Source organism: Eulemur rufifrons, chromosome 16 (genome assembly GCF_041146395.1).
Source record: "Eulemur rufifrons isolate Redbay chromosome 16, OSU_ERuf_1, whole genome shotgun sequence".
Taxonomy (NCBI): Eukaryota; Metazoa; Chordata; class Mammalia; order Primates; family Lemuridae; genus Eulemur; species Eulemur rufifrons.
In genome coordinates, this window is record NC_090998.1 from 62,451,290 (window position 1) to 62,477,486 (window position 26,197).

At 32.4% G+C, this 26,197-nt stretch overlaps 1 protein-coding gene across 1 annotated transcript in view; it reads left to right on the forward strand.

The window, feature by feature from the left end:
- The window catches only part of PTPRQ (protein tyrosine phosphatase receptor type Q), a 193,900-nt gene that overhangs the window by 142,428 nt on the left and 25,275 nt on the right, over positions 1-26,197 (forward strand). Inside the window, exons 34-38 of the mRNA XM_069489984.1 lie at positions 3,641-3,740; positions 6,395-6,523; positions 18,522-18,548; positions 19,205-19,286; positions 22,376-22,466. Coding sequence (XP_069346085.1) covers positions 3,641-3,740; positions 6,395-6,523; positions 18,522-18,548; positions 19,205-19,286; positions 22,376-22,466 — 429 coding nt within the window. The remainder of the gene's footprint in view (positions 1-3,640; positions 3,741-6,394; positions 6,524-18,521; positions 18,549-19,204; positions 19,287-22,375; positions 22,467-26,197) is intronic.

The window sequence follows — 26,197 nt, forward strand, 5'->3', positions numbered from 1 at the left end:
TTACCTGGTAAAGATAATTCTTTATTCATCTTGATGCCTCCTTCCCCAAGCATATCCAATTAGAGTTAGCATGTGAAAATTCATAAAACAAACCATTCATATTTTAATGTAAAAAATGGTGTATCTGAAATCCTTTATGAGACACATGCTGCCTTAGCACTTTTATATTTAGCTGGAGATTCTAGAGGACCGTGTAGTTCTGATAACTGTTTAAAATTCAGTATTTATTTAAATCTACCATGTAGACTAGCCACAGGAACCCTTTCATATTGGTAACATTTTATAAGTACCAATCCAGGAAAAAAGGTGAAACATTAATCACTGCATATTTTACAGATAACCTATTTTGTCACCTGACTATAATACTTTTTATGGTAAAATTATAAATCTTGTAGCTTAAAATTGGTTAAAATTATAATTAGTTGTGCCTGAAATAAATGATTAATAATTTTTATATTCTTATTAAGTTCAATGCCTGATCAACCTGAAAATTTTTAATGTCTATTTCAAAATCAATGTATTTGTTCTCTAGAAAATTTAGCAAATATTTATTGAACATTTACTATGTGCCCAGTACTATTTTCAGAATTTGGAATAATTTCATATAAAATAAAGACCCCTGTCCTCAGGGGGCTTACATCCTGGAGGGAAAGACAGACAATAAGCATAAGAATAATAAATAATAAATAAATGAATTGTAGCATATGTTAAAAGATGATAAGAGCTATGGAGAAAAGAAAAAGAGGAGTGTGGAAGGGGGAGGGAAAAAGTGTAGGGAGTTATATCTTTCAATTTTAAATAGGGTAGTGTATTAGTCTGCTCAGGTTGCCATGATGAAATACCATAGACTGAGTGTCTCAAACAACACAAGTTTATTTTCTCCCTGTTCTGTGGGATAGAAGTCTGAGATCAAGGTTCCTGCCCATTTGTTATCCTGTGAGGGCTCTCTTTCTGGCTTACAGATGGCTGCCTTCTTGCTGTATCCTCACATGGCCTTTCCTTGGTGCATGAGTGGAGATTGGCGGGGGGAGAGGAGGCGCGGGGTGCAGGTTAGAGAGAGAAAGAGAGGGAGAGAGAGAGAGAGAGAGAACAAGTTCTCTTGTGTCCCTTCTTATACAGATACTAGTATCTATCAGATCAGGGCCCCACTCTTATGGCTTCATTTAACCTTAATTACCTTCTTACTCCAAATGTGGCCACACTGGGGGCTAGGGCCTCAACATATGAATTTTGGGAAGACACATGTATTCAGTCCATAACAGATGGTCCCTGACAAGGTGTTATTTGGGCAAACCCTTGAAGGAAATAAAATGGCTACCCAGACAGATATACACGGGATATACCTTTCCAGGCAGAGGAAGTAGTTGCTGCAAAAGCCCTATATCAAGAGTGACCTCATGTCACTCCTCAGAAGGAGGCTAATCTGGCTGCAGAGAAGTAAGTAATGTGGGGATTGGAAGGGAAGCCAAAGAGGTGATAGGAACCTTCTGACCAGAAAGTTAGTGATGGACCAGATCACATAGGCTATTGGAAGGACTTTGGCTTTTCTCTAAGAGAGATGAGGAGGATTTGAAGCAGAGGAGTGATGTTTTAAAAGGATCGCCTTGCTGCTATGCTGAAAAAAGATGGAAGAAGGACAAGAGTGGCCGCAGGGAGACTTGCTAAGTGTCCACACAATAATGCATGCAAGACAAAATGGTGGCCTGGAGCAGGGTGCTGGCATCAGAGGTGGTGCAAAGTGAGTGGAACAGACATAAAAGTAGAAAGCACGCCATCATGAACTCCCAAATAGCTACTATTTTTAATAATTATTAACATGTTGCCACATTTGTTTTATTTATGCATTAGTTCACTTACTTTTGACATATTTTTAAGTAAGTCATAGAAAACATGATATTCTACAGTAGTACATTTCTCTAATAAGTCCATGTTTGTTATGTTGCCACAGTTAAACAAAATTAACAATAAATCCTTGATATTTAATACTACCTATATATACGTTTGAATATTATCCTTTGATTTTTTTCCTTTATAATTTGCTTGAATCAGGATCCAAGTAAGAGTTCACACATTGTGTTTGTTATTATCTCTTCAATATCATTTAATCTTTACAAGCCTTCTCGTCTCACTCTTTCCCTCCTATGTCATAGACCCACTGAAGCAACCAGATGAGTTTTCCTGTAGGAGGTCTCATATTCTGGATCTGTCTGGTTGTTTTTGCTTGCTGTCATTTTATTTTTTCTTCTTTCTCCTATTTTCTTATAAATTTGAAATAAGATCTAAGAGTTTGAATATTCATAATCAACATTTTTGTCAGGGATGCTCCATAGGTGTTACTGCCTAGATCAAAATATCTTTCATCAAGGAACTATATAATATCTGGTTGTTACACTTGGTGCTAAAATTGATCAATAGGCTTAGTGGCAGTAACAGTATGATCTTTCATTGGAAAGTTGTTTTTTTCCCTACTTATAATCAGCAAATAATCTATGGGGTGATATTTTGGCATCCTGTTAATATCCAATTCCCTATTAGTCTTTCTCCTAATCATTTTAAAATGCATTTATGATTGTTACCTGAATCATTTTCATTAAGAATACAAAATTGTTAATTTCAAATTTTATCATTCCTTCTATAATTATTAAACAGAATTCTCCTTTAATCTTAATTAAGCTTAATTAATTTTAAGCTTTATCTTTTTAACTAGGGCTATTTTTAAAAAATTATAAAATGCAGTTCATATAAGAAAGCCAGAAAATTATAAATTTTAATTATAAATTGATCACAAATGTTTAGAGTAAGGAAATGGTCTAGCTAACCAATGTTTACAAATCAGTATTTTTGTTGTCTCTTTTACTGAATATTAAGACACGTGGATTTATATATATTCAATCAATTTCAGTTTTTATTCATTATCATGCTTAAGTTGTTTCCTATTTAGCCAGTAAGGGTTCTTCAGGATAATTTTTTTCCTTTTCATACCATTAGGCTTTGTTAGCTTCCTAACTTTCTGGCACTATTATGTCCTAAATTCATTTGTTCTTTACTCCCACTTTGGAATTACTCTCTCTCCAAGGTTCCCTGGTTTATTTTGGTGAAAAGTGTATATACATTGAAAATAGAGCCAGCAGGCTTTCCTCACATGTTTAGGGTGTGTTATATGAAAGAAAAAGTCAAGGCTGACTCTAAGATTTTTGGCCTGAGTGTCTGAAACAATGGAGTTTCCATCAACCAAGAGGTGGTAGAAGAATGCAGTTGAAAGGAGGGAAGTGTTGGAATTCAGCTTTGGACATATTGATTTTGAAATTTTAAATATACTTTTAAATAAAGACATCTATTAGGCAATTGGATATATAAGTCTAAAGTTTGATAGATTAAAATTTAGTAGTCATCATCATATAGATGAAAATTAAAAGTGTGAGCCAGGATGGACTCACAAAGGAAGTAAGTTTAGATAGGAAAAAGAAGAGGACCCAGGACTGAGCCCCAAATTTAAAAGATCTAGGAGAAGAAGAAGAAGAAGTTTGTACATTTAATTAGCATTCTTGAGTAATATGCCAAGAAAAATTTTTTTGTGGTTTGAAACCCAAGATAGTATTGCATAATAATATTTAATGATAATGATATCCCTCTTCTCCAGGTGAAGGACTTTCAGAAAGAACTGTAGAGATCATTCTTTCAGTCACTTTGTGTATTCTTTCAATAATTCTTCTTGGAACAGCTATTTTTGCATTTGCAAGGTAAGATTTATTTGTGCTTACGTTCCCAGGAAGCTTTATGTGCACTTTATCAGTCATAGTCCAATCAGGAAACAGAAGCCATATAACAGTTACTTGAATGGGAAACATTTATTTTTTTAATTAACAGATAAAATTGTACCTATTTATCATGTACAATATGATGTTTAAAGTATGTATACATTGCAGACTGACTAAATCTCGCCATAAAAAAGAAGGAAATCCTGCCTGCCATTTGAATGGGAAACATTTAATGTAAAGAGTTGTTAACTAGTAGAAATGGCTAACTACTAAAGCAGTTAAAAGAGAACTGTAAAGGGTTCCAGAAGTAGAAAGTGCAACAAAGCAGCTATGTCTTTAGTCTGAGGGAGAGAAGACAGTAAAGAAACTAAGAAATTGAAGAAGTTTCCTCTTAAGGCTGACATGGAATGGCTACTGACAAGCACGTGTAGCCTGTTACCTATCGGTGTGCAAAGAAATATGACAGAGGGAAGAGGCTGGAGCTGTTCTATAGAAGCTACCCATCATTACTGGAAGATAGACAAGCTGGAATTGGTCATAGAAGCATCCCATTTTGCTGGATGGTGTAGGTGAGCTGCTTGGAATCATTCACCAATGGGATAGGGAGAGCATACACTTCAAAGGCAACAAGAAATCGTCCAGGTGGGCTGCTGGGCCCACAATTAATAATGCAGCACTGGAACCCAGAAGGGCAATGCCTTGCAAGGTCACTCTCGTGCCCCCTATTGACAAAGCTTATCATTCTGCCAGCTGGCAAAGGAGAAATGTAGGGTCCAGCTCCAGTATCACAAAGGTGGGCAAAGGAGTGGATTTGGAGCTGAGAGACAATGAAGTGATAATGCAAAAGCAGAAGCTTCCAGGCCATCTACATTTTTTGAATAACTTATAACTCTGATAGGTTTAATTTAAAATACTTTAATCAGATCTAAATTTTAAAGTTTAGACAGAAGAGATAATTTTTACAGTAAGGACAACACTTGTAAAATGTCCCCCTTCCTTACATGGTGGACCTCCCTTCTCACACTTACTTTATCAACATGTCTGTGCTGAGTTTTCCAAGTGTCCCTTCCAATTCTTAGTATCATCTTTCTAATCCCCATGTTGTTTACACGACCTTGATGGAAATGTTACTTCTGAACTCAAAATCTAGTTTCATAAGGTAGATTGCATATACAGGTTAAAAAGAACCTGTATTTGAAAAATAACCATTCCACTAATTTCCTAAATAGCTCAATAGACTATTTTTATTTTAACTGAAGAATGTTCTGTATTCTGAATTCCATGCATCATCTGTTTCATCTTAAATCTCTGAAATCATCATTTTAATAGATTATTTGAAAGGCCCTGGAAAAAGATATTTTCCCTATACTACATACTATTTGTATATTTAGCCAGAAGATGGTGAGAGAAAGTCATTATATTAATAGTAGGCACTTTGAAAGATATTCTGTATAAGATAGGGGTCTTGTCCTTAAAGGGTATGCATTGGACACATTCATATCATTCCACTGCTCCAAAATCTTCTCTGACTTCTTATTTCCTGACAAGATGAGCTTCTTATGTAGGCAGGAAGTAGTTGCCCTTTTTCCCTAAAACTGTCCCACACACTTCTCTTTAGCCAAAAGAGTCTGTTCTCACCTGAATATTCCTTAGAATTTTCTACAACTCTGCTTGTGTTCAGTCAACCTAAAATGTGCTTCCTCCTCCTCATCCTGGAACATCCAAGAAAAATGCTACTTCTTTATTCGCTCTAAATAATAGTTATAATAACTTATATAATATCTTATAACTAATTAGGCACTGTCTTACAAATTGTCATTTGAGTCTTTTTTTATTTTTATGCTTTTTCTACATTTGGATCCTGTCGTCAACTAAATTGTACATCCTTGAGGATAGGGAACATGGTTTGTACTTTCTATATCATCCTCAACACCTGACTCGAAACTAAAAAATATTTGAAATGTAAAAGATAGATAGACTAGCTAAATATCACTTTGTAACATACCATACTATGTAATAGAGAAATAAGCATGAAAAGAGCTTAAAATAAAGACTTTGTTTTGATTCTCAGATTCATGTGACTTTTATTTTTGAACATGAATTTTTTATGATGAAGATAATATTATATACTTTATAATATTTTTATAAAAATTCAATGAGATAATTAAAAAACATTTTTGTGTATTTTCATGCATGTGAAAATATATCACGTATGTAAAAACAATGGAGCTTTATCTTTTAGCACTAATATTGATAGCACTGAGCTATTTCCACTTTGGCATATTTCCTTTTTATGACAAATCAATGCGACAGTCAAAGGGAGGAGAAACAAGCTCACAGCATAAGTCTCCTTGGCTCTATATTTTAAATATGCCAATGGCTCAGGCCTTAATAAACTAATTCTCATTAAATTTAGAGTTTCAACCCAACAACTTGCTAAAAAAAAATAATAGAATATGTTCTATAGAATTAAAACAGGAAAAGAAGTTGAGTAACTATAAATTTGCAACATGTTCCGAGAAGTGATTTTAGCAAAAAATTATTTGACTAGATGTCTGTATTTAAAAAGAAAACTAAACCTAATTTCATATGCTTTCTATGATATTCCCTTCTTGGATCTACTGCATTTGTTTTAGAATCCGACAGAAGCAGAAAGAAGGTGGCACATACTCTCCTCGGGATGCAGAAATTATTGACACTAAATTCAAGCTGGATCAGCTCATCACAGTGGCAGACCTGGAACTGAAGGACGAGAGATTAACGCGGTGAGCACACTCCTCTGGGTGAACAGTGGTCCAGAGGGCCTGGAGCCATGACCCTATTCTGACCTATGCTTGTTGGAAGTGTTTGTGGGGCTCCAATTTACACAGGTCACAGAGATCTTCTTTCAAAGGGTGACCTCCGTCTTCTACACACTTCTCACTGGTGTTCGGAGAATCACTTAATCTTCCTAATATTTTGAGTTCAATATGAACCTTGGACTATAATGTTCAACCAAGATTTTTTTCCTGAGACAAATATTTTTACACATTAAACCTTTGACATTATGTTTAATAATTCACTTCATATGATAGATTTTTTACATTAGATTTTTCTGGAAGTGTCCACATTTTTTATCACACGTTTAAATTTATAACTACTTGATATTATTTATATCATTTTATAACAGCCTTTCTTATATCTTATTTTAGTATAAAATTACACAAAAATCTAAATTGTATATGACATCATTTTAAAAATCGCTTGGTATTTTAAAATTAAATACAAGGTAAAAAATTGCCTTCAGAAGGAAAAGAACATGTGTACTAAATATGTGTCATTGGTATATACTGGAAATAGTAAAATGAATAATTTTGAAGAAAAAATCATTTTAAATCCTTTTAAAAGCATTATAAATTATTCAAAATGTTGGCACACTTAACAAAACTTGTCTATTCAGATAATTTTTTCCAATTCTTCATAAAAACTATTATCAGGTTATTTTCATAAGTTTAAATTTTTGTAAGGTCCAATATATGTGATGTATATAAACACAAAATAATTGTTACCAAGTACTTGCACTGCTTTGTTAAAATTTTTAAAATTATTATCAATTTTGAAAATATGGCATCAATGGCCTTGAACTTCAAGAAGAATTAATCACTTGTAGTTGTCACTTATCAAAGTTGGTCTTTACCTAATAGATTGACTTCGCAAGTATACTTCCAGCATATCTAAAAATATCTAATATGTGCTATAGAGGGAAGTGTGATCTGATGAGCAGGGTTATTTCACATGCCGTAAAATCAAGGTTATTCAATGTTGTCTACTAAATTGCAAGGAAATTTGGTTTGTTGGGGATGAAAACTTATTTTTTTAACATTTAGATGTTGATCTTTGTTTATATTCTAATATAGCATGTTTCCATCCAAAATGAATAGTGTTCCAAACACTTATGTGTAAGATGGTTGTATATTACCTAAGATATAGTTTTCTATATAAGAAACATTATATGTAAAATATCAAATATTATGTATTTTATTGGAATCAATAAAAGATTCCCAGGGTAACCCACCTATGTTAAACCACATCATAGAGACATTAGAGCATTACTAGTACTAGACTATGTCTCAGTCCTTGAGGGATCATTCTGTATAGTAAAAAAACATATCTTCTCCGTTTCCCCCATGGACAAACTAAAGTTCAGTTGTATCTTCCCAACTCCCTTTCTGCACTCTTCTCAATTTCTTGTGCCCCTTCTCAGGCCTTGGGGTCCCAGTCCCTTTTTTCTACACCTGAAATTGTACAAGAAATAAAATTCATATCTCTCTGTGCAATTAATTTTAGCTATTTGAATAATTTAGGTGAATCTGCTCCTACTAATATGTGAAACTTGTAACATCCCGTATCACTTGTGCAGCATTTTCACTTTTGAAAAAGGAATATTTATTAACCTCCCTCCAAAAGTCCTTAGTAAGTAGATCTTTGTTATATTATATGTTTTTAAACAGTTTTGGAGTATTCCTTATCAAAGAGGTTACATTCTAGGCGGGCTATGCTGAGATTAGATCCCCTAAACTCTGCATGTTTTCACAGCTTGCCCCTTTCTCCACTTCTGAACACTGAGTATAGCCATTATCAAAAAATTATAAGGTTTTTGTTTTTGTTTTTTCACAATGACTGCCATGGCAGCTACAGAGAATTTTCAGATAATGGGAAAGGTGGGCAAGTACTGTTTAGTTTGTTCATTATTGGATGTTTATAATTTAGGGACTGCCTTATTTGACCTTGACTCCTCATTATTTATTTTCCTACCTCTATGTTTATTTAGTTATAGGTCATATTATTTTTAAAAAGATTTAGAAGTGAAATAATATTATATTTTAAATAACTTTTATTTAGCACGTAGAAAATTAGTATGTGTTACCCCTAATGATAGCAAAATTGGAAATGTTAGTTTTCATGCTTTTTACTTTCTTATTTGTTTGTTATGATTCTGGTATTCATAACTGTATAACATACTTGCTCATAATTCCAATGGCACATAATAATATGCTTTGCTGGATTTATGGCTGAAATGCATTAAAATAGCAATTAAGTTGTTTGGGTATTAACTCTTCATTACAGAGACCTATGTTCAGCTTTACTATTTATTCAAGATTTTTTTATATTGATAAAATCACTAATACATTAGACAATAAGACTAGAAAAAATAATAACTCATGGTTTCACAATTAGCTGCATGCACACATGCCTGGGGCCTGTCCTTCAGTGAAACTTAAAAGCTCTTTACCTGATTTTGAGGTGCTTGAAGATCTAAATCCGTTCAAGAGTCAAACAGAGACTGATGGTAGATTCTGAGAGTGAATAACCAAGGAGTTTGAGTTAGTGTTCTAAATTGTTGGGTAACTCATGCCTTATCTTTGTTGTCTGCAGGAAAGAACTTTGATAATTTCCTTTAAATCTACCCAGCTAACAAATGCCCTTTCTACATGAATAGGCATGGTCTTTTCTTCCAACCTACCAAAATTTATGCTAACTTGAGCTTATAATTTTCCTCAGTGTTATATGTCTTCCCAAATCCGAATGAGAAATGATAAAAGAAGAATCTCTAATCAAGAATTAAATTACTAATTTTAGGGAGTTAGCTAGTTGTAAATCATGGTGCTTGGTACTAAATCCTTTCAAGAATTGGAGGTTTTATATTTAAGAAATTAACTATTTTGTGCTCTCTGCCTGTATACTTAACATTTTAAAACCCATCCTGCATTTTTTTGTTACATGTAAACTCTCATTATTTAATTATATTCCATTTGGTTTCACAAGGAGTTTGAAGATACATTCTCTCACTTTCCACACTTAATTAAGTTATGGAATTTTTGTTTCCTATGGTGACTAAATCAGGAAAAAATAATAAAACAACATTAATCAATGTTACTAATATTCTTACTTAAAAGAAAATCAATTTATTTTAGGCCTCAATTTTTTTCTGAAAATTTTGTGCACCACTTCATACTAATTATCCTGCCTATTTTAGTTAAGTGAATGTAATGACATTATTTTAAGCCTCAAGGCCTAATCCAGTAATCATGAATAGAATTAAAATTCTCAACAAAATAAAGCAAACAATTGAATGGTATTATAAATTGCTATTTTAAGAGAACCTTTCCTTCTTTAATAATTTTCTTTCTTCAATAATTTAAAAATGTACATGTTGAATTATTGTTAAATACATGATTATGTCTTCAGGAAGCTTAGTATTTAAAAGAATCCCATGAATGTGCTTTGTAAACTATAAATCAGAATATATTTGGTATTTATATTTGTAAAATTGAAAACTACCTCAATCTATTTTAACATACGGAGTTTGCTAACATAATCATTGCTACTATTTGTGAGCAACTACTATGTGTTAAATTCTACATGTAATGATTTCACTTAACTCTTTCAACCCTTTGTGGTAAGTATTCCTATCTCCATTTTAAAGATGGAAAAAAAGTCATGCTTAGAGAGTTTACGTAACTGAGGTCATACAGCTAATAAGTAGCAGAGGTGCAAGCTAGTCCAGGTCTCCTGTCTCTGAGGTCTCAAGATACATGTGTGTGTATGTGTGTATATGTGTCTGTGTGTGTAACTCTGAAGCTTACTAGAGGAGATAAATGTAAACTCTATTAAACAGACGTTGACTCATGTTATTCTTTTCCATCAGCATTTTCTTTTTTTTAATGTATAAATATAAAGGTTATTTAGCATAGTGTTTAGAAAAATAAGTTCACATCATTTCAAAAAACAAAACATTAATTGACCAGGCATAAACCCCTATTACAGTGCAGCATATAGACTGTAGATCTCTTTGGTTGTATAATTAAGCACAGAAATGTTCTGGGACATACTCTGTATGCTGAGAATGAATCTAAGGATGAAATCTTTTGATGTTTTTACTGTCTTACAATACGAAGCAAAGAAGTTTAGTGTTGGATCAAATTCGCAGAAACTGGAACACTTTTAGCAGGGCAATTCTTATTTTGGCTTCAACAAAACCATGTTTTTAACTAGTGTATGAAATCCTATGTAAAATAATTTGCACTTTGTCATCATTCTTTGACAAATTCTGGTCATTAATTTTACTTCTGTTCTAAACTTAAGCTATGTTTGCAAACAATGGCAAAAATATGTGAATACAGAATACAATGAATGTCCTGCAAGTAGAATGAAGTTTGAGATATTTGATGCTCTTGTTCTTGTAGTAGCAAATCAAAAATAATGCAGTGTGTGTGTATACTAAATAAATAATGAATCTTTACTTCCAGATACTCTTCATTTTTCTTTAGACGCAAGGAGATTTTTGTCATCCAGTAAGTTACTGTGGTAATGCAGAGCTTTGCTGTGATTATTTTAATCTTGTTAGGTAGTGTGCTCTATATTTTAAAATACATAATATTGAGTATCTTGTTGTTTAATGTGCTATAGTTTCCAAAGCCAAAAAAAAAAAAAAACCAATAATCTATTCTTTCTACTTACCACGTGTCCTCTATAATATTGCATGCTATTGATATGGTAAAGTTAATCTTATCAAAATGCGCATTGACTCGTAATGTGCATGTCCTGAGAATTTGCTGTGTTCTCATGTTGTGTTAGCTTTGATAGTAAATTAAGTTTTCACCTAGATTTCTTTACAGGCTTCTCGTTCTATTATTACCATGACACAAGAGTTGAGTTCTCCATCTGATGGGTGGAGATTGAATTCACACTTCATACAAGCTCATTTCTGCAACTGTAGGTGGTAACCCGTAAGGATCAGGACAATGAGATTTTCCATTTTCTGACTCTCTGGTGCAGGCACAGAGTGGCATATTTCATGGAAATTTTGCTTCTGTTCTGACCAATGGGCAGCCAGCCATGCATGCTTCCAGGTACTCCCTTGATGGTCAGAAATGACATTTGTACTCTCAAGCAAAATTTTCTTGATTCATTCTGAGAGTAGCATAACAAAATGTCAGCATTAGCAGGGATCCCAGCAATTGATTGAGTGCCCCAGAGATACTATAAAAAATTTAATCACACAAAGAATATGAATGGAGGCAGAGAATAAGAATGCATTTGATTTCAAAATCACAAATCTACTACAGAGGAGTCATTCTTCATGAGCCATAAGGCTGGTTGACCATGAATAGTAATCAGCATTATGAAACCAGAGGAAGCTGAGTCTATTTCTACTCTCAACACATTTAGCATTTTGGAATCATGAGTAAACTGGTTTTATTTTAAATCAGTTACGAAGTTCCCATTGACTGAATTAAAATAGTTTTATGAAAACACTTTCTTGATAGAATTCAAACATTTGTCAAAGTAAGAATCTGTTGAACTAGAGAGCTAATTATCACACCACACATAATATATTCATTTTTGTCCAGCACTCAAAGCTGACCTCTGGGCATTCCAGACTCACAGGTGGTTTAGTAAAGCAACTCTGCTGAATGTCTTTCTTTGTCATCATAAAAATAAGATGCTTTTACCTTACTTTTTTTTTTTTTTGCTCTGTGCCATTAGTATCACAGAGATAAATACCTCCATTTTTACAGAACCCTCACTGTCTCTATCATCAAATTTTCTTTCCTAGAAGCAGTGTCCTGCTCAGTCATAACCCTTATCTTGACAAAGATAAACTTAATAGTTTGGGCAAATCAGAACCTTTATGTAACACCTCTACATATATCATACTAGTTAAAGTAGACTTGTCTTGTTCCAAATCTATTTTTCTGAGGTTTGCTTGTAACCTCTAACAGAGGAACTTCATTGCTTACGTACCACCCTTGCTAACAGTTCAGGCCCTGGGGACTTCTTCGTAGCTGTTGTTGTGCCCTCTGTCTCCTGTGCAGAAAACCCCTGTCCACCTCTTCACACAGCTTTCAACAGTCTCTTCCTCCTCTCTATCTACCACTTCTGACCTATTGCCACTGAGGTAGCTAATTTATACCTGTGGTTTAAATTTAGAATACATGGTTGACAAAATAAAACATCTGGCAAGAATTCAATTTCAAATTGCTAATGTGAGAGAGGCTTAGTAATATGGAAAATGCAACGTCTGCCACACTGGAGCTCATACCTCAGCTCCTTGACATCAGCAAGAATGTTGCATTCCCTTCTCAATCTATGAGGCCATTTCATCTTCTTTGAATAAAAGAAATACCAACTGGGCACCTCTCAAGCGCCAGTCACTGTTCTAGGCACTGGAAGTACTTTGATGAAAAAAGCGAGACATTGCCTCCAAAGAGCTGTTCTTCACATGCTCCTTTTAAACCTGTTTGTCCTTACAGATATGAGGAGACATGTTGAAAAAGTAATATATAGCACTCACTAATTGATTGTTTTTCTAATTAAATGAGAAAAGTATTATATTACTCACTTATTCAGATGGTATGTTTCCCTTATAAAGTGAAGTTTTGGAGTCAGATGCATAGTACTAACCATTGGTTAGGATATTTTAAATTTGTATTAAAGGCCACAGAAAAATTAGTAAGTTGGTAAAAGAATGAAGAAGGATCTGAAAGGACATTATTTTAAAGCCTAGAACAAAGAAAAACAATAGGAAAGAACAAAATTTAAGACAATTTTGAAAGCATTACAGTAGACGCTTTGGATAAAGTGATAGAATGTTATAGAAATAGATGTAAATTTATGAATAGTGACTTGATGAAATAGACAAACTCAAAACTTACACTCAGTATTATACAAAACTTAGAAATATTAATTAATAAATTTTAGCAGAGATAGGTCCTTAACAATTTTGTTATTTAAATAACAAGTACACATTAAAGTGTACAAATACATGTTTTTACATCAAGGCTATAAATTTGAAATTTTCTTTATTTTAACCTAATGTAGCTGGTTAAGTAGAAAAAATAAAGTTTCTCAGTTTGTCCTATGCCACTGGTAATGCTGATTTAAGCTGCTAATCTATAGGCTATCATCTGTGGCTCTCTATTAGGACTATATTTTAATTCCCCATAGATTTCAACTAATTGACCTTGAGGGAAAGCCGAGTCTCTGTGACAATATGGTCTTCAATCACCACTGCCAACATAAATAAATGGTTCCTCTCTAGATCCATCAAGAGTAATCTGAGTGGAATTTAAGTTTTTGATAGACTTTAAAGAAATGAGCCCAGACGTGAAATAATACCCTCTTCAACCAAAAGGCATAAGATCTAAGACGGCTAAGATTCATGTAATAAAAAATGTTTAGCCCTTTATATTGGAAAGTGGTCAGTTATCTTATTGAAATCTGGACAGTTCCCAGTTTGATTTATTCACTAATGAACTGAATATAATTTGGCAGTAACCTTCACTACAGTAAGTGAATACAAATACCCTACCATTCTAAAAATGTTTTCCATTTAATAATTTTTTTAAGTTTTTTAAAATATTAATAACAATTTTGTTTGAATTTATTTATCTCCTCAATCACTTGATTTGAAAATAGCCTTCCTAAAATAACATTGTTGATTTTCATGCACATCAATTTCTGTGAGTTTTTTAATGCTTATCTAACCAAAGAATTTTTTTCTACAAGGAATGTAATTACCTTATCAGTGACAAATTGATGCATTTTACTTATAGTATGTCCCACCTTCTTTTCTAATTCTCTCTACAATTTCTTCAAATTAATACTTTTTCTATATAAAGATAAAAATTTAAAATCTCACAGAAAAATACAATTTAGAATGCAACCAATACCTAAGGGATAAATACACCCATACAACATGAGGCTAAGAATCAAAGCAATGATATGGATACTATAGGCAACAAAGAAGGGAAAAAAAATCTGTTTTTTATTTGAAATAGTCAGGTAATTTATGCCAATATATCTTCTCAATTTGAGCTTTCCTGATAAGTATTTCAATATTTCATTTCACATGTGATTGTGACATAAACCAAAAACTAGATTATTAGAACCTTGTTGCTTATGTTATGTAAACACAAATGTGAAGAACAGATTATGTGAAGCAATTGGGTTTAGAGAATATAGAAAAGAAAATAGAGCCAAATCAGACTCTACTTATTTTTTTACACACTTGGTACCTATTTTTCTTTTAACACTTGGGTAGGTAAGAGTGATTTTATTGTTCATATATCTAACTTCCTAACAAAGTGTCTAGGACTTGTTAACTTCTAAAGTTAGATGCTCTAATATGGCCTTTGTTTAGATTCACATATTGTTTATTGATGCATCTATTGGTCATACTTATTTGAAGCTTTGAATTAGGACCTCCTGAGAATACTGTTTCTTAATATTTAGTGAAAAAATACATTCCACTCAGATGTTCTCTCATGATAAATAGAGCACTTATATTTTGCTTTCTGTGTATCTTAATATGAATTAATCCACAATTTTACTTTTAACAATGATTAATTCAGTATTTTCTATAAATAAAATTATGAGGGATATAGCGTAAGCCAAATGTTAATCCTTGTCTAGCTCTCAAGTATATATGAAACTAAACATTTGTATTTTTTTTTTATTTCAGCATATTATGAGGGTACAAACATTTTGGTTACATTTTATGATGTTGCCTCACCCAAGTGGGGATTAAAGGTATACCCTTTCCCTCTACAATGCTCACCGCATCCATTAGTTGTGAGTTTATCCCACCATTCCGCTAATCCCTGGAGAATATTACTACCGTGTGAGCACCATAGTGTTGATCAGTCAGTGCCAATTTGATGGCGAGTACATGTGGAGCCTATTCTTCCATTCTTGTGTTACCTCACTTCAGAGAATAGGCAAACATTTGTATTTTTAATGCAGGGATTTAAATAGCCATAGTACAAGATAGAAGGTGATTTGGCCTTAGAAATTTGATTTCATGGAAGAAAGAAATACTCTTCTCTTTTTTTAGTAGAACACAGTAAGGTCCATGGAGAGGTTAACATTTGAATCAGATGTTAAGGAATAAGTAGAACTTGGTTAAGAGGGAAACACCTGGAACGGTAAAAAATTGATAGGAAGGGATGCCAAGAGAATAACTGGAGTGTAAATAGGATGTGTGAAGGGAAGTGGCAAAGAATAATGTCAGAAATGTAGGTGTGGTTACAAATGTTTTCACATGATTATATAAAAACTGAATTATGGTCAGTATATTAGAGATTTGTTTGGATTCTTGAATTGGGAACTAGAATTCCAGACTTGGATTTGAAGTCTAGATATTTGTGATCACTCTTTAAGCTGATTAGAGCAAATACAACAGGAACTCTTGCTGTTTAATTTAACACAATCTAGTCCACCCATTGTTTGAGTAAAATTAAGAAAATATTCTTTTGGAAAAAAATCCCTTTTTATATCAGTATCCATTGTAGAACAGTATGGGTAGGACCAGCTTAAATCATACAAAATAAACTAGAAATAGTAAATATAATACTAATGATAGTAACTTACACATGTATTGCTTACTAAAGCCAGGGACTTTGCTAAGGCCTTTATTTTTATGAACTTGATTTACATGTATTTCCCCCATTTTCCAAATTAGGAAACTGAGGCACAGAAAGGTTAAGTAACTTGCTCAAGATAACATAGCTGGTAATTGTTGGAGCAGGTATTTGAAGCCAATAAGGGAATCAGGTTTTATAATAAATCCTAAATTCACAAATATCCACCCAAACCCAACAACTAGTCAGTTAAGTTTTAAAATTAGTATCTTTAGGGAGAGCTTTCAATTTAAAAGTAAATAAGAATACTAAAATAAAACAACTTTCTGTGGAGTTTTTCACTGAAAAGAAGTGGACTTAAAAGAAAATGTATGTGTTTATTCAATTAATTGTAGTTTCTGAAATGAAGAATAGACATCATTAAAGAAGAATAAGGTTGTGAATAGTAATGTTATGCTTTAGCTATTCCTTGTTCATTTATACTTTAATATAATTATTCATGTTTGATGTCTTTTGGAATTTAACAAATGTGTACTGATTCCCTAAATGACTTATTGATGGCTTCCCAGAAACTAGTATCTATCAGATAGATTTAAGTTATCCCAATAAAATTATTTTTCCAGTACAACCTCAATCCTAGATCCTTTGGGAAAAGAGAGAATCTCTCCACTATAGGATGGCAGTCTAACTGTCCTTTAATAGGTGGACCATGAGCCTGTCACTAAATCAGATATAGTGTGTTTGAATTTTATCAATCACAAATGGAATAATGTTCCCTGTTATAATAAAATTGATCTTTACACAGCTCAATAATTTCTTTTCCATGTGTAGCAGAGAAGTGGATCTTGCTAACTCAAGCATCTCCGTCATTTATATTAATATCTTAAGTTCAGTTAATCAGGATTTGCCCTACCCAACCCTCATTTCTTTCATATTTCTGAAAAATATGATGATGGGAACATTGGTACACCAGTTATGGTAAAAGGGGCTAGATAGTGTGGGTCTAGCCTGTGGTTATCTTTTTTTCTTGCTGGTTTTTGCTGAGGGGTAGTTATTTCCAACAGGGATTGATTGTTGCCTCCGTTCCCACTGCATGTGTCATCCATTACCGTGTCAGAGATATTTCCAGGGCCTCCAATTTTCAGACACTCTATTTTCCCTTCCCCAAATCAAAGATTCTTCTGATTCAATAGCCCATTCAGCTATCTCCATATTCATCTAGATAGAGGCAGAAATTCTCTGTTGCCTTCTTAGAATCACTCTAGGGTATTATGAGAAGCTGTTAAGCATATCCACCAAGACTCTTTGCTCAGCTATTGCAACTCTATCACTTTGATACCATGTTTGATAATGGGATGCTCTACCAGCTTATACCCAGAGAATCTAGGAGATATCTTCTTCTGCTTGGGGACACCCATCATTAACTGAGAATTCTATTATTCTTCTTGGTAATACCTGCTCCAGCACCCCCATATTTTTCACCAATTCCTTGATTGCAATGAAATATATTTCCTTTTGACTCAATTTTCCTTCATTGAACTCATCTCTTTGTACCATTTTCGTAATATTTTTATGCCAGTTATTTTCCCTTATTCATCCTTTACTTCAAAAACACATCTTACAAACAGCCTTCACTTAGAGAATACAGTAAAATTATCCCTAATATTATTTAAAATTTAAAGTTTTGAAAAGTTATATATTCTTCACTTTACTTCATTATATTTTGTGCCTTTTGTGGGGTTTTTTTGCAGTGTAACTTGTTGTGCATGACAAATATGTTATTAATGATGCACCCATCCCTAAGTTTGTGTGTGTTTCATAATCAGTTAGCTGCTAAAAATTATTTTAACTTTTTTTAGAGTATAAATAACTTGGCCATAGATCTGTCACAAGAGACATTCTAAAATAACCTAAATGACTGTAATTTCATTCATAGCTGTATATTCATCCAAACTTACTCATGAAACAAGACATGGGCAATATTATATCATTTTATATAGATCCATTCTCCCTCATTCAGCACTTTCTATAGATAGAGAAAATTTTTTTATAATTCACATTAACTCTTTTAGTCTACTAAATACTATATGCTATTTTTAATGTAGTGTCCTAAATGCCTAACAATATAACCTTTTTAGCTGAAGATAGAAGATAAATTATTATTTGGCCATATGTGAGTCCAAATAATATAATTTCCAAAAAATGAAATATAACTTGAAATAATGATCACATATTTATTAAAGGCATAACACCTCATGTATTATTGATTTATCATAATTTTATTATTTTAATCTAGAACTCTTTCAGAATGAGCTGTCCCCTTCAACTCACAATGCATTTAACACAATCTCTGTTGCAGGTTACTTAGTTATAGAAAATCCATCAGGTAAGTTTAAGTATTTTTTTCTTCTTTTTGAATATCAACTTGAGATTTACTGACTCAGTGAATCTTAATGTGTGGTTCCCTTTTTGTATGTTTGTTGGAAAAACCTCCAAGCTGGATATAAATCATAAAAGCATGACTAATTGCATGGTAACTGGAGAAATGCTCTCTCTCTCTCTGGGGTGAAGCTTGCATGTCTGTATTTTAGCTTGGGAAGTAATACGGGGATATTTAAACTCCTTGGGGTTTAAAAACCATGTCATTATGAGAATGAGGTCACTGCTATATTTTATATCTTCTAAAACCTTGTAATGTATAAAATGTTTTCTGTATGACAAAGAGGTATTATATGATTTAGGATTCAATGATAACTTTATGCCCTTACATTTACTTGAAAAACTTTCTTCATGAAAATGTTAAATCCTTCATTTAAAGTCACTGAAAAATTGAAGGAATTTTGTACCATGAATACAAAGAAAGTGAACTTAAAGAGGAAAAATTACTTTTGTAAATATGACAGAGTGACTTTAAAGGGCTGTGTTGTTTGTGGGTTTTGAGATGTCCCTTGTTCTTTAACTTAACAGTACAGCCACTGCCCATGTTAAAGCAAACGAATACAATCTAACATGACTCCATTTTATACCTTTCTTTACTTGGAGGCCAATAAGCAAGAAATCCTTCCTGCAACATGTTGAAGAGCTTTGCACAAACAACAACCTAAAGTTTCAAGAAGAATTTTCGGTATGTTACTAGCAGTTGTCACAACATTGCAAGACCTCCAGTCGTTTCATGTGACACATTTCATGTCCATTTTAAGCATGCAAGGCCATGAAGGACTCTGGCCTTGATAATCAATACCCAATTACCAGGTTGATTGTTTGGATAGGAATGTTACACTGGTCGGCCTCTGGTGCAACCTGATCAGAATTATTCACCTACTGTGTCAGGAAAAGGTGCTCTTCCTCAGACCTCCCCTGCAATAGCAGCCTGTCCTTGTTTCTTTTCTGTTCTTTCATTCAGATGTAGATGCAAAGCTAAAATGCTGTGTTCATTAGTTTTTCCTTGTATTCAAGGTTTAGGTCATACTATAAATGTCATCTTGTATTTAAATGATTACTATACATTTAGACAATAAATGATTTCATTTTATATTTGTCTGCTTAGTTTACATTACTGGTATCATTGAATGTGAAAACAGAACTTGATGTTTCCAGAAACTGTAAAAATAATATTATTTCTAAAACTGTCCAAAAATTAAAAAAAAATAAATAAACACAGGTACTGCCATGTTTTATGAAGCTTATTTTTAAGTTACTATGGAATAAAAGCTATATCACATTATAGAAATATGTAAAGTTAAGAACTTATCACTTTAAAACTATTTTAAAAGTTGGTAATAATTTGTTTTTTAATATTTTATATATCCATAAAATTGAAATTATTTTAAAACATATGGCAGAGATCAGATTTGTAAGCTAATTTAAGACTTGTAAACATCTTTCCTAACTTAGATGATTATTTTATATTATAAAAATAAAATAGATTTCTAAATGCCACCAAAAACTTTCTTTTTTTTCCATGAATTTCTTAGTATGTGAACATATGAAACAAAGAACCGAACAATTGCCTTAAATAATTCAGGATTATAATATTTCAATCGCTCAGGGAATAATAACAAAAATGTGAGAAGATTAATGATATTTCCTGCAGCTTTTTGGTTATGCTTCTTAAGTAATATTGGTCTGGACTTAACAAAATCAATGGTACCATAAAATTTTTCTTAGCATTTATACAGCAAGAACTCTCGATTTTTTGGGAGCAAAAGTGTAATTTCAGTAGAATAGGAGCAAATATAATTACATTAAGCATGACTGAGTAGATAAAAAGTTTTATTAGCAATAATATTTTCACATATATTGAGAAAGTTTCTAGTTCAAAGTTTTTGGAAACCATGCTTTTAAAAATTTGTTTTTTAATTTTTTTCTAATGCTTCTTAAAGTATTTTTAAAGAAAAATTATTATGCTATAATTAACAAATGTATATTTGATGCATATATTTAATAAATCTTTTAACTCATGTCATATTCACTTATACTGTAAATACTTGTAAGCTCCTACTGTGTGATAGACATTGTATTTGGCACATTGATATATATCAATTCAGCACTTAGCAGCCAAGTGACCTTGGGCAAATTACTTAAACTCTCTGTGCCTCAATGTTCTCATATGTAAATGAGAATATCTACTTCACTGAATTGTGAATACTGAAATGATTGAATTCATGAGCAATACTAAGAAGCTGGCACAAATATAGCTATTAAGATGATAATCCCTACCATAAAGAAGCTCATATTATAGTAAGAACCACAGACATATATAAAAAATTACAAATACACTACATCATGATGGAGATATGCATAAAGAAGTGAGGATCAATTCCATCTAGATATTAGTCAGAAAAGACTTCATAAAAAAGGTGACCTTCGAGGTGAACTTTAGGATGAGCAGAAGTCCAATGAAAAGATAAAGGCAAAAAGGTATTCCAGGGAGGGGGAATGAGTACAAAAGTGTAAGGATGCAGAGCAGACTAGCTCATCTGTAATCCCACTGAAAAGAGAGAAAATGGTAGGAGAAATAGCTAAATAGGGAGATTGTCGAAGTCCTGTGTGCCCTGATAAGAATAAGGCCACCCAATGTAACATTTCTATCCAAACAATCAACCAGGTAATTGGGTATAGGCCAGAGTTGTTTAAATCTATAAATGGAAATTTTATGTGAAATAATTAGAAAATGTAAGAACCATTTTCAGTCCCTTTCAAACTCACCCTTTCCCCCTCTTCTTTATGTACTCTGAAAACCTTGTCACAAGGAAGCTGTTCTAGGACTCCTCATTTGGTTAAAAACATCATTTTATAAGCCTTTGATACCAGTAAGTCAGAATTCAGATGCCTACACCATCCTTCTCCCTTAACACATAACTACAGGTAAACAGCTGTCCAGATTTTCTTTTTGAGGAGAAGAAGAAAAAGAGAATTATCCAATTAAAAGAAGTAATTTATAATGATGTCTAAAAAGTTGTAAGAAAAATATTTTAACATTTTTTAAGGAAGTTGGCAAGTTGAGATTTCTCGAATGGAAAATGATGAATTTCATAAATGCAAATCATCAGCTCAACAAAATAGTAAACATATTTTCTTGTACCAGCCTTTTTGATGATGCTTGTTTTACAAAGAGCAAGATAGATAGATAATATGATTTTTCACCAAAATGTCAATAATAGATCTTCTTGACCCTTAATCTGTATCTGATCATTCTTAATCACACCTTTGCATTCCACTATCGATTTGACAATGCCTACTGAGAACAGGAATTGACCTCTGGCATCTTTTCAAACTGACCAATGATGTACTGATTAATAGGCATGAAATCACGCTGCCCAAGGAGAAAAAACAAAAAATAAATCATTGAACTCCCTTCTTTCTATTAAGTAGACATTAAAATAATAAATAATAGTCAGTGTGTACCTGACAAAACCATTAGTATCATATGGAAAGTAGTCACTAACATGGTTGCCACATCTTAAGTCTTCCCAAAATGCAAGGATACTATCTTAGAAAGAGCAATAGACAATGGATCAACTTTGTTCAGGACAACTGACCAACTTTGTTCAGGATATTTACATAATGAAAGTTTAGGTAAACTCATTACTGTTATTTTGAACTTGTTTCCACAGTTATGATAGGTGTTTTAATTTAAAAATAAAAAATGTTTAGAACAAACAATTATTTTTGACAATAAATGTAAACTTTGCAATAACTTTATTTCCACAGGAATTACCAAAATTTCTTCAGGATCTTTCTTCAACTGATGCTGACCTGCCTTGGAATAGAGCGAAAAATCGCTTTCCAAACATAAAACCATGTATGTGCACTTATTGTTTCTGGTTTAGCTATGGAGTGTTTTAAAATGAACACCATCTTAACCTTTTTTTGGTTATTTTTAAAATATATTTTATTACATATTAATTGAACTGTGGTACTGTATTTTATTAGCAATTACTATCAAATTATATCTCTTATGCTTTTTTCATATTTATTAATGTTAGTATACATAGTTTTCAGCTTGTTTACACAAGTTTACTTATGTAGGTGAAAGAAACTGTAGACCTAACAGGGTTTTAGCTTTGTAATTTAAACCAAGTAACAAACCAGTTTAACATCTTCCTACAGACCTAGTCTCAATTGCAAAGAGAAAATTCACACTTAACTTTGTGCATTAGTTTCCCTTAAGAGCATCCAGTGCTTTCTTATGAAACATTAAAAATTTATTGCAAAATATTCATTGAAGATCAGTAAATGTGTGCTTACACGAATTGATTTTACAAAGGAGGCAGGAATGTGTCTCACCATAGTAAACATGGCTTCGTTTTTCAGTTAATAGGTAAAGAAGCAGTATTATTCCTTTAAGAATTAGCCGTGATATGAAAGGAAAACATGACATTTCTCTGTTGATGATAGCTATATGTTATATATAACATTTTTTGAACATCTGTTCCTACTGTCAACATCCTGATTCAATACATTTTATATTATGAATTTAAAAAGTGATATTTTGATGCCCTGAAACGTTTCAAAATCTAGAGTTTAAAAGTATTCCTAATTTTAAAATTACATATATACATATACATACACCTCTATTTTCTATGCATTTTCAAATATATATTGGGGAAATTTCTATACTTCCTAAAAATTGAATTCTTCTGTGTAGAAACACATAGGCTTGGAGAAAGATACAATCACAGAATGTAAAATCATAAAGGGTATGCATGGGAAAAAAACAGAAGAAATTCTGATATTTTATAACTAGAGGGTAACTTAAGCATGATAGAAACAAATTTAGGGAAACATGATATAGGAGGTAGTAATCTAATAGAATTTGTTAATTCCTAAAGAACTAGAATAGGATAAAACTACAAATAAATTTAACCACATAAAATCCTTTCTGCAACAAAGGAAATCATAAGTAAAGGACTTTAAGAGCAAGATGACAAATAAAACTTTGTGATAGGAAATAAAAAAAGTTAGTAAAACATCTCTAAATTTCTAAGACCATGACCTTTCTCAACATGTCCTTTTGTTCTCGCTTTCAGAGAGTTTACCTGGGATGGATGCATCATAAGTTTACAAGTTATACTATTATGTATATACAACTATTATATATATACAACTATAGGTATACATCATAATTACAACTATTATGTATCCATCATAATTAAAAATAATTTTTTATAAGTTATGGAAATTCCTGTTTTTATATTTATCTGCACCTAAATTTCTTCCAGATTATCTGCTTCATGCCTTTTCAGTGGTATTCTGTGAAAATAAATACTATAATCTGATTGAAGGACAGTTACTATGGAATAATTAGTATTCATTTCTAATTATATATACTAATATCACTGTATTAATTACTAATATGTCAGTATTCATAAAATAAGTAATTTAAATATGTCTAACTTATTTCCAAGGAGGTTCTACCTTAACACATGTAAAATTAGAGATCTTAGAAATCTATTTTTTAAATATTACTTTTCAATCTTTTATTCAGATCTCAGTACATTATTATCTAGATTCCCATTATGGCTATAAGAAAAGTCAGACAATTTGGCCTCTTACTTTTAGGATGGGAAGAGAATAAGAGTGGCTGATGGGACTAAATAAACCACCTTAGAACAATAAAATGAACTGAGAAGTATGACTACCCCAACTCTCCATAACTGAGGCTAAGACCAAAAATTAATTAATCAGACTTCCTAGGTTGCAATCCTGTTTACCCACTAACTACCTTAGTGACTCTGGACATATTATATAGTGGTCTCTACCTCATAAGGCTATTGTGAGGATTAGATGAAATGATCATGTAAATCACTTTGGCCAGTACTGGAACATAGGAAGCACTCAAAATGTTAGTTCTTATGATGGTTAGTAATCAAGAGATGGCTTATTTTTAAAAGTTGCTAACTTTCTAGGTGAATAAGATTAAGTCATAGGCCTTTAGGGTCTACAGTGTGGAGGTAACAAGCCCAATTCCCTAGCTTGGGTTAAAAAACAAGCTGTAAAATATCTGTAAAGTAACAGCCACTTCTATGGGCAAGTACACCCTAATCTCCCTTCTCTCACTCTCTCTCTCTCTTTCATTACACACACACACACACACACACACACACGGAATAAGCAAAAAAGATGTTTAAACTAAGTATATTCTCTCATTGTGCTTGCAGAGAACCCATAAAGCTGAGGAGACATATTTTTTCCCTGTAGAGAATGAATTCATTTTAATAGAATTTGAATTTTAGCTGAAGCCAGCTAAGTGTAGTGCACTGTTTCTTTCCCCTGAGTAATGTAAGAAGTAAAATTTCAAATACCACAGTACATTTTAGAAGATATTAGCTTACAGGGCTTTAAGATACTAGAATTAGCGGCAAATGCTTGCAGAAGAGATTTCCACATCTCTGACCGGACAACTATGACCTTCAGAATATTCCAACACATGAATTAAAGTTTAGCTAGTTGTTGATTCAGATATAAGCAGGCATATCTAGTAAACAGAAACCTGATGGCTTCCCTTCCTTAATTACAGAACTAGTTACAATGTCACTAAAATAGTTAGATCATACAAAATTCTATATCTTTGGGACATAAATTATTTGCAGAAATTTGTTGAAACATTCTTGTCTCTAAATTTAAACACACTGGACAGATAATTGTAATTATTAACAAAATAGCTAAGTCATTTTAACATATAATATGCACTTACGTTTTAAGAACATGAGAACATATATTGAGTGTTTACTATAAGCTTTCATACACTTTTTCCTGAAGAGGATTATACAAAATCTGTATTATAACTACATCTTATAGCTGAGGTAACTGAAGAACAGGGAGGCTAAGCAATTCACCCAAAGCCATATGTATGGTAGGTAGATCATCTGGAATTCAAACCCAATCCTATTTATCCATTTTTCCTCCATGAAAACAAAACAAAAATCCCCTTTAAAACAATTAGGTAGTAATAGCTATTTCACATATGTTCCATGTCAAGCTAAAATTATCACTGGAAATTCTAATTATAATATCAGCTTGGTAAAAATTCTCAGGAAAAAAATGATTTCTGACACTTTTCTTTAAAGAAAAGTAATGAATACAGAGTATCTAATTTGACCAGATCTTAAAATATTCTAAGGAGTAATAATTAGAAATGTTGCACTAAAGAAAGAATAGGCAGATAAATTAATGGAAAAGAACAAATTGTCCAGAAATAGATCTAAATACCTAGAGAAATCTAGTGTATGATAAAAGTATTGTTTTGAATCAGGGAGAAGAAAGAATGAAGAGATTAAAAAATGTGACTGTTTGTTGTTTCAAATGGCAACAAATAAAAGATATATCTATACGTAATTTAAGAAAAAAATAATACCAATGGATCACAGAATGAAATACTTAAAGCAAAACTAGAAAATTTCATGAAAGTTCAAGAAGAAATTATAAATAAGTTTGTGAAAATAATAATATTCAGTATGACAAACAACTTTGATGAATGATACATAATCCAGAAGCCATAATGAAAAATAATGAAAAATTAGATTATGTAAT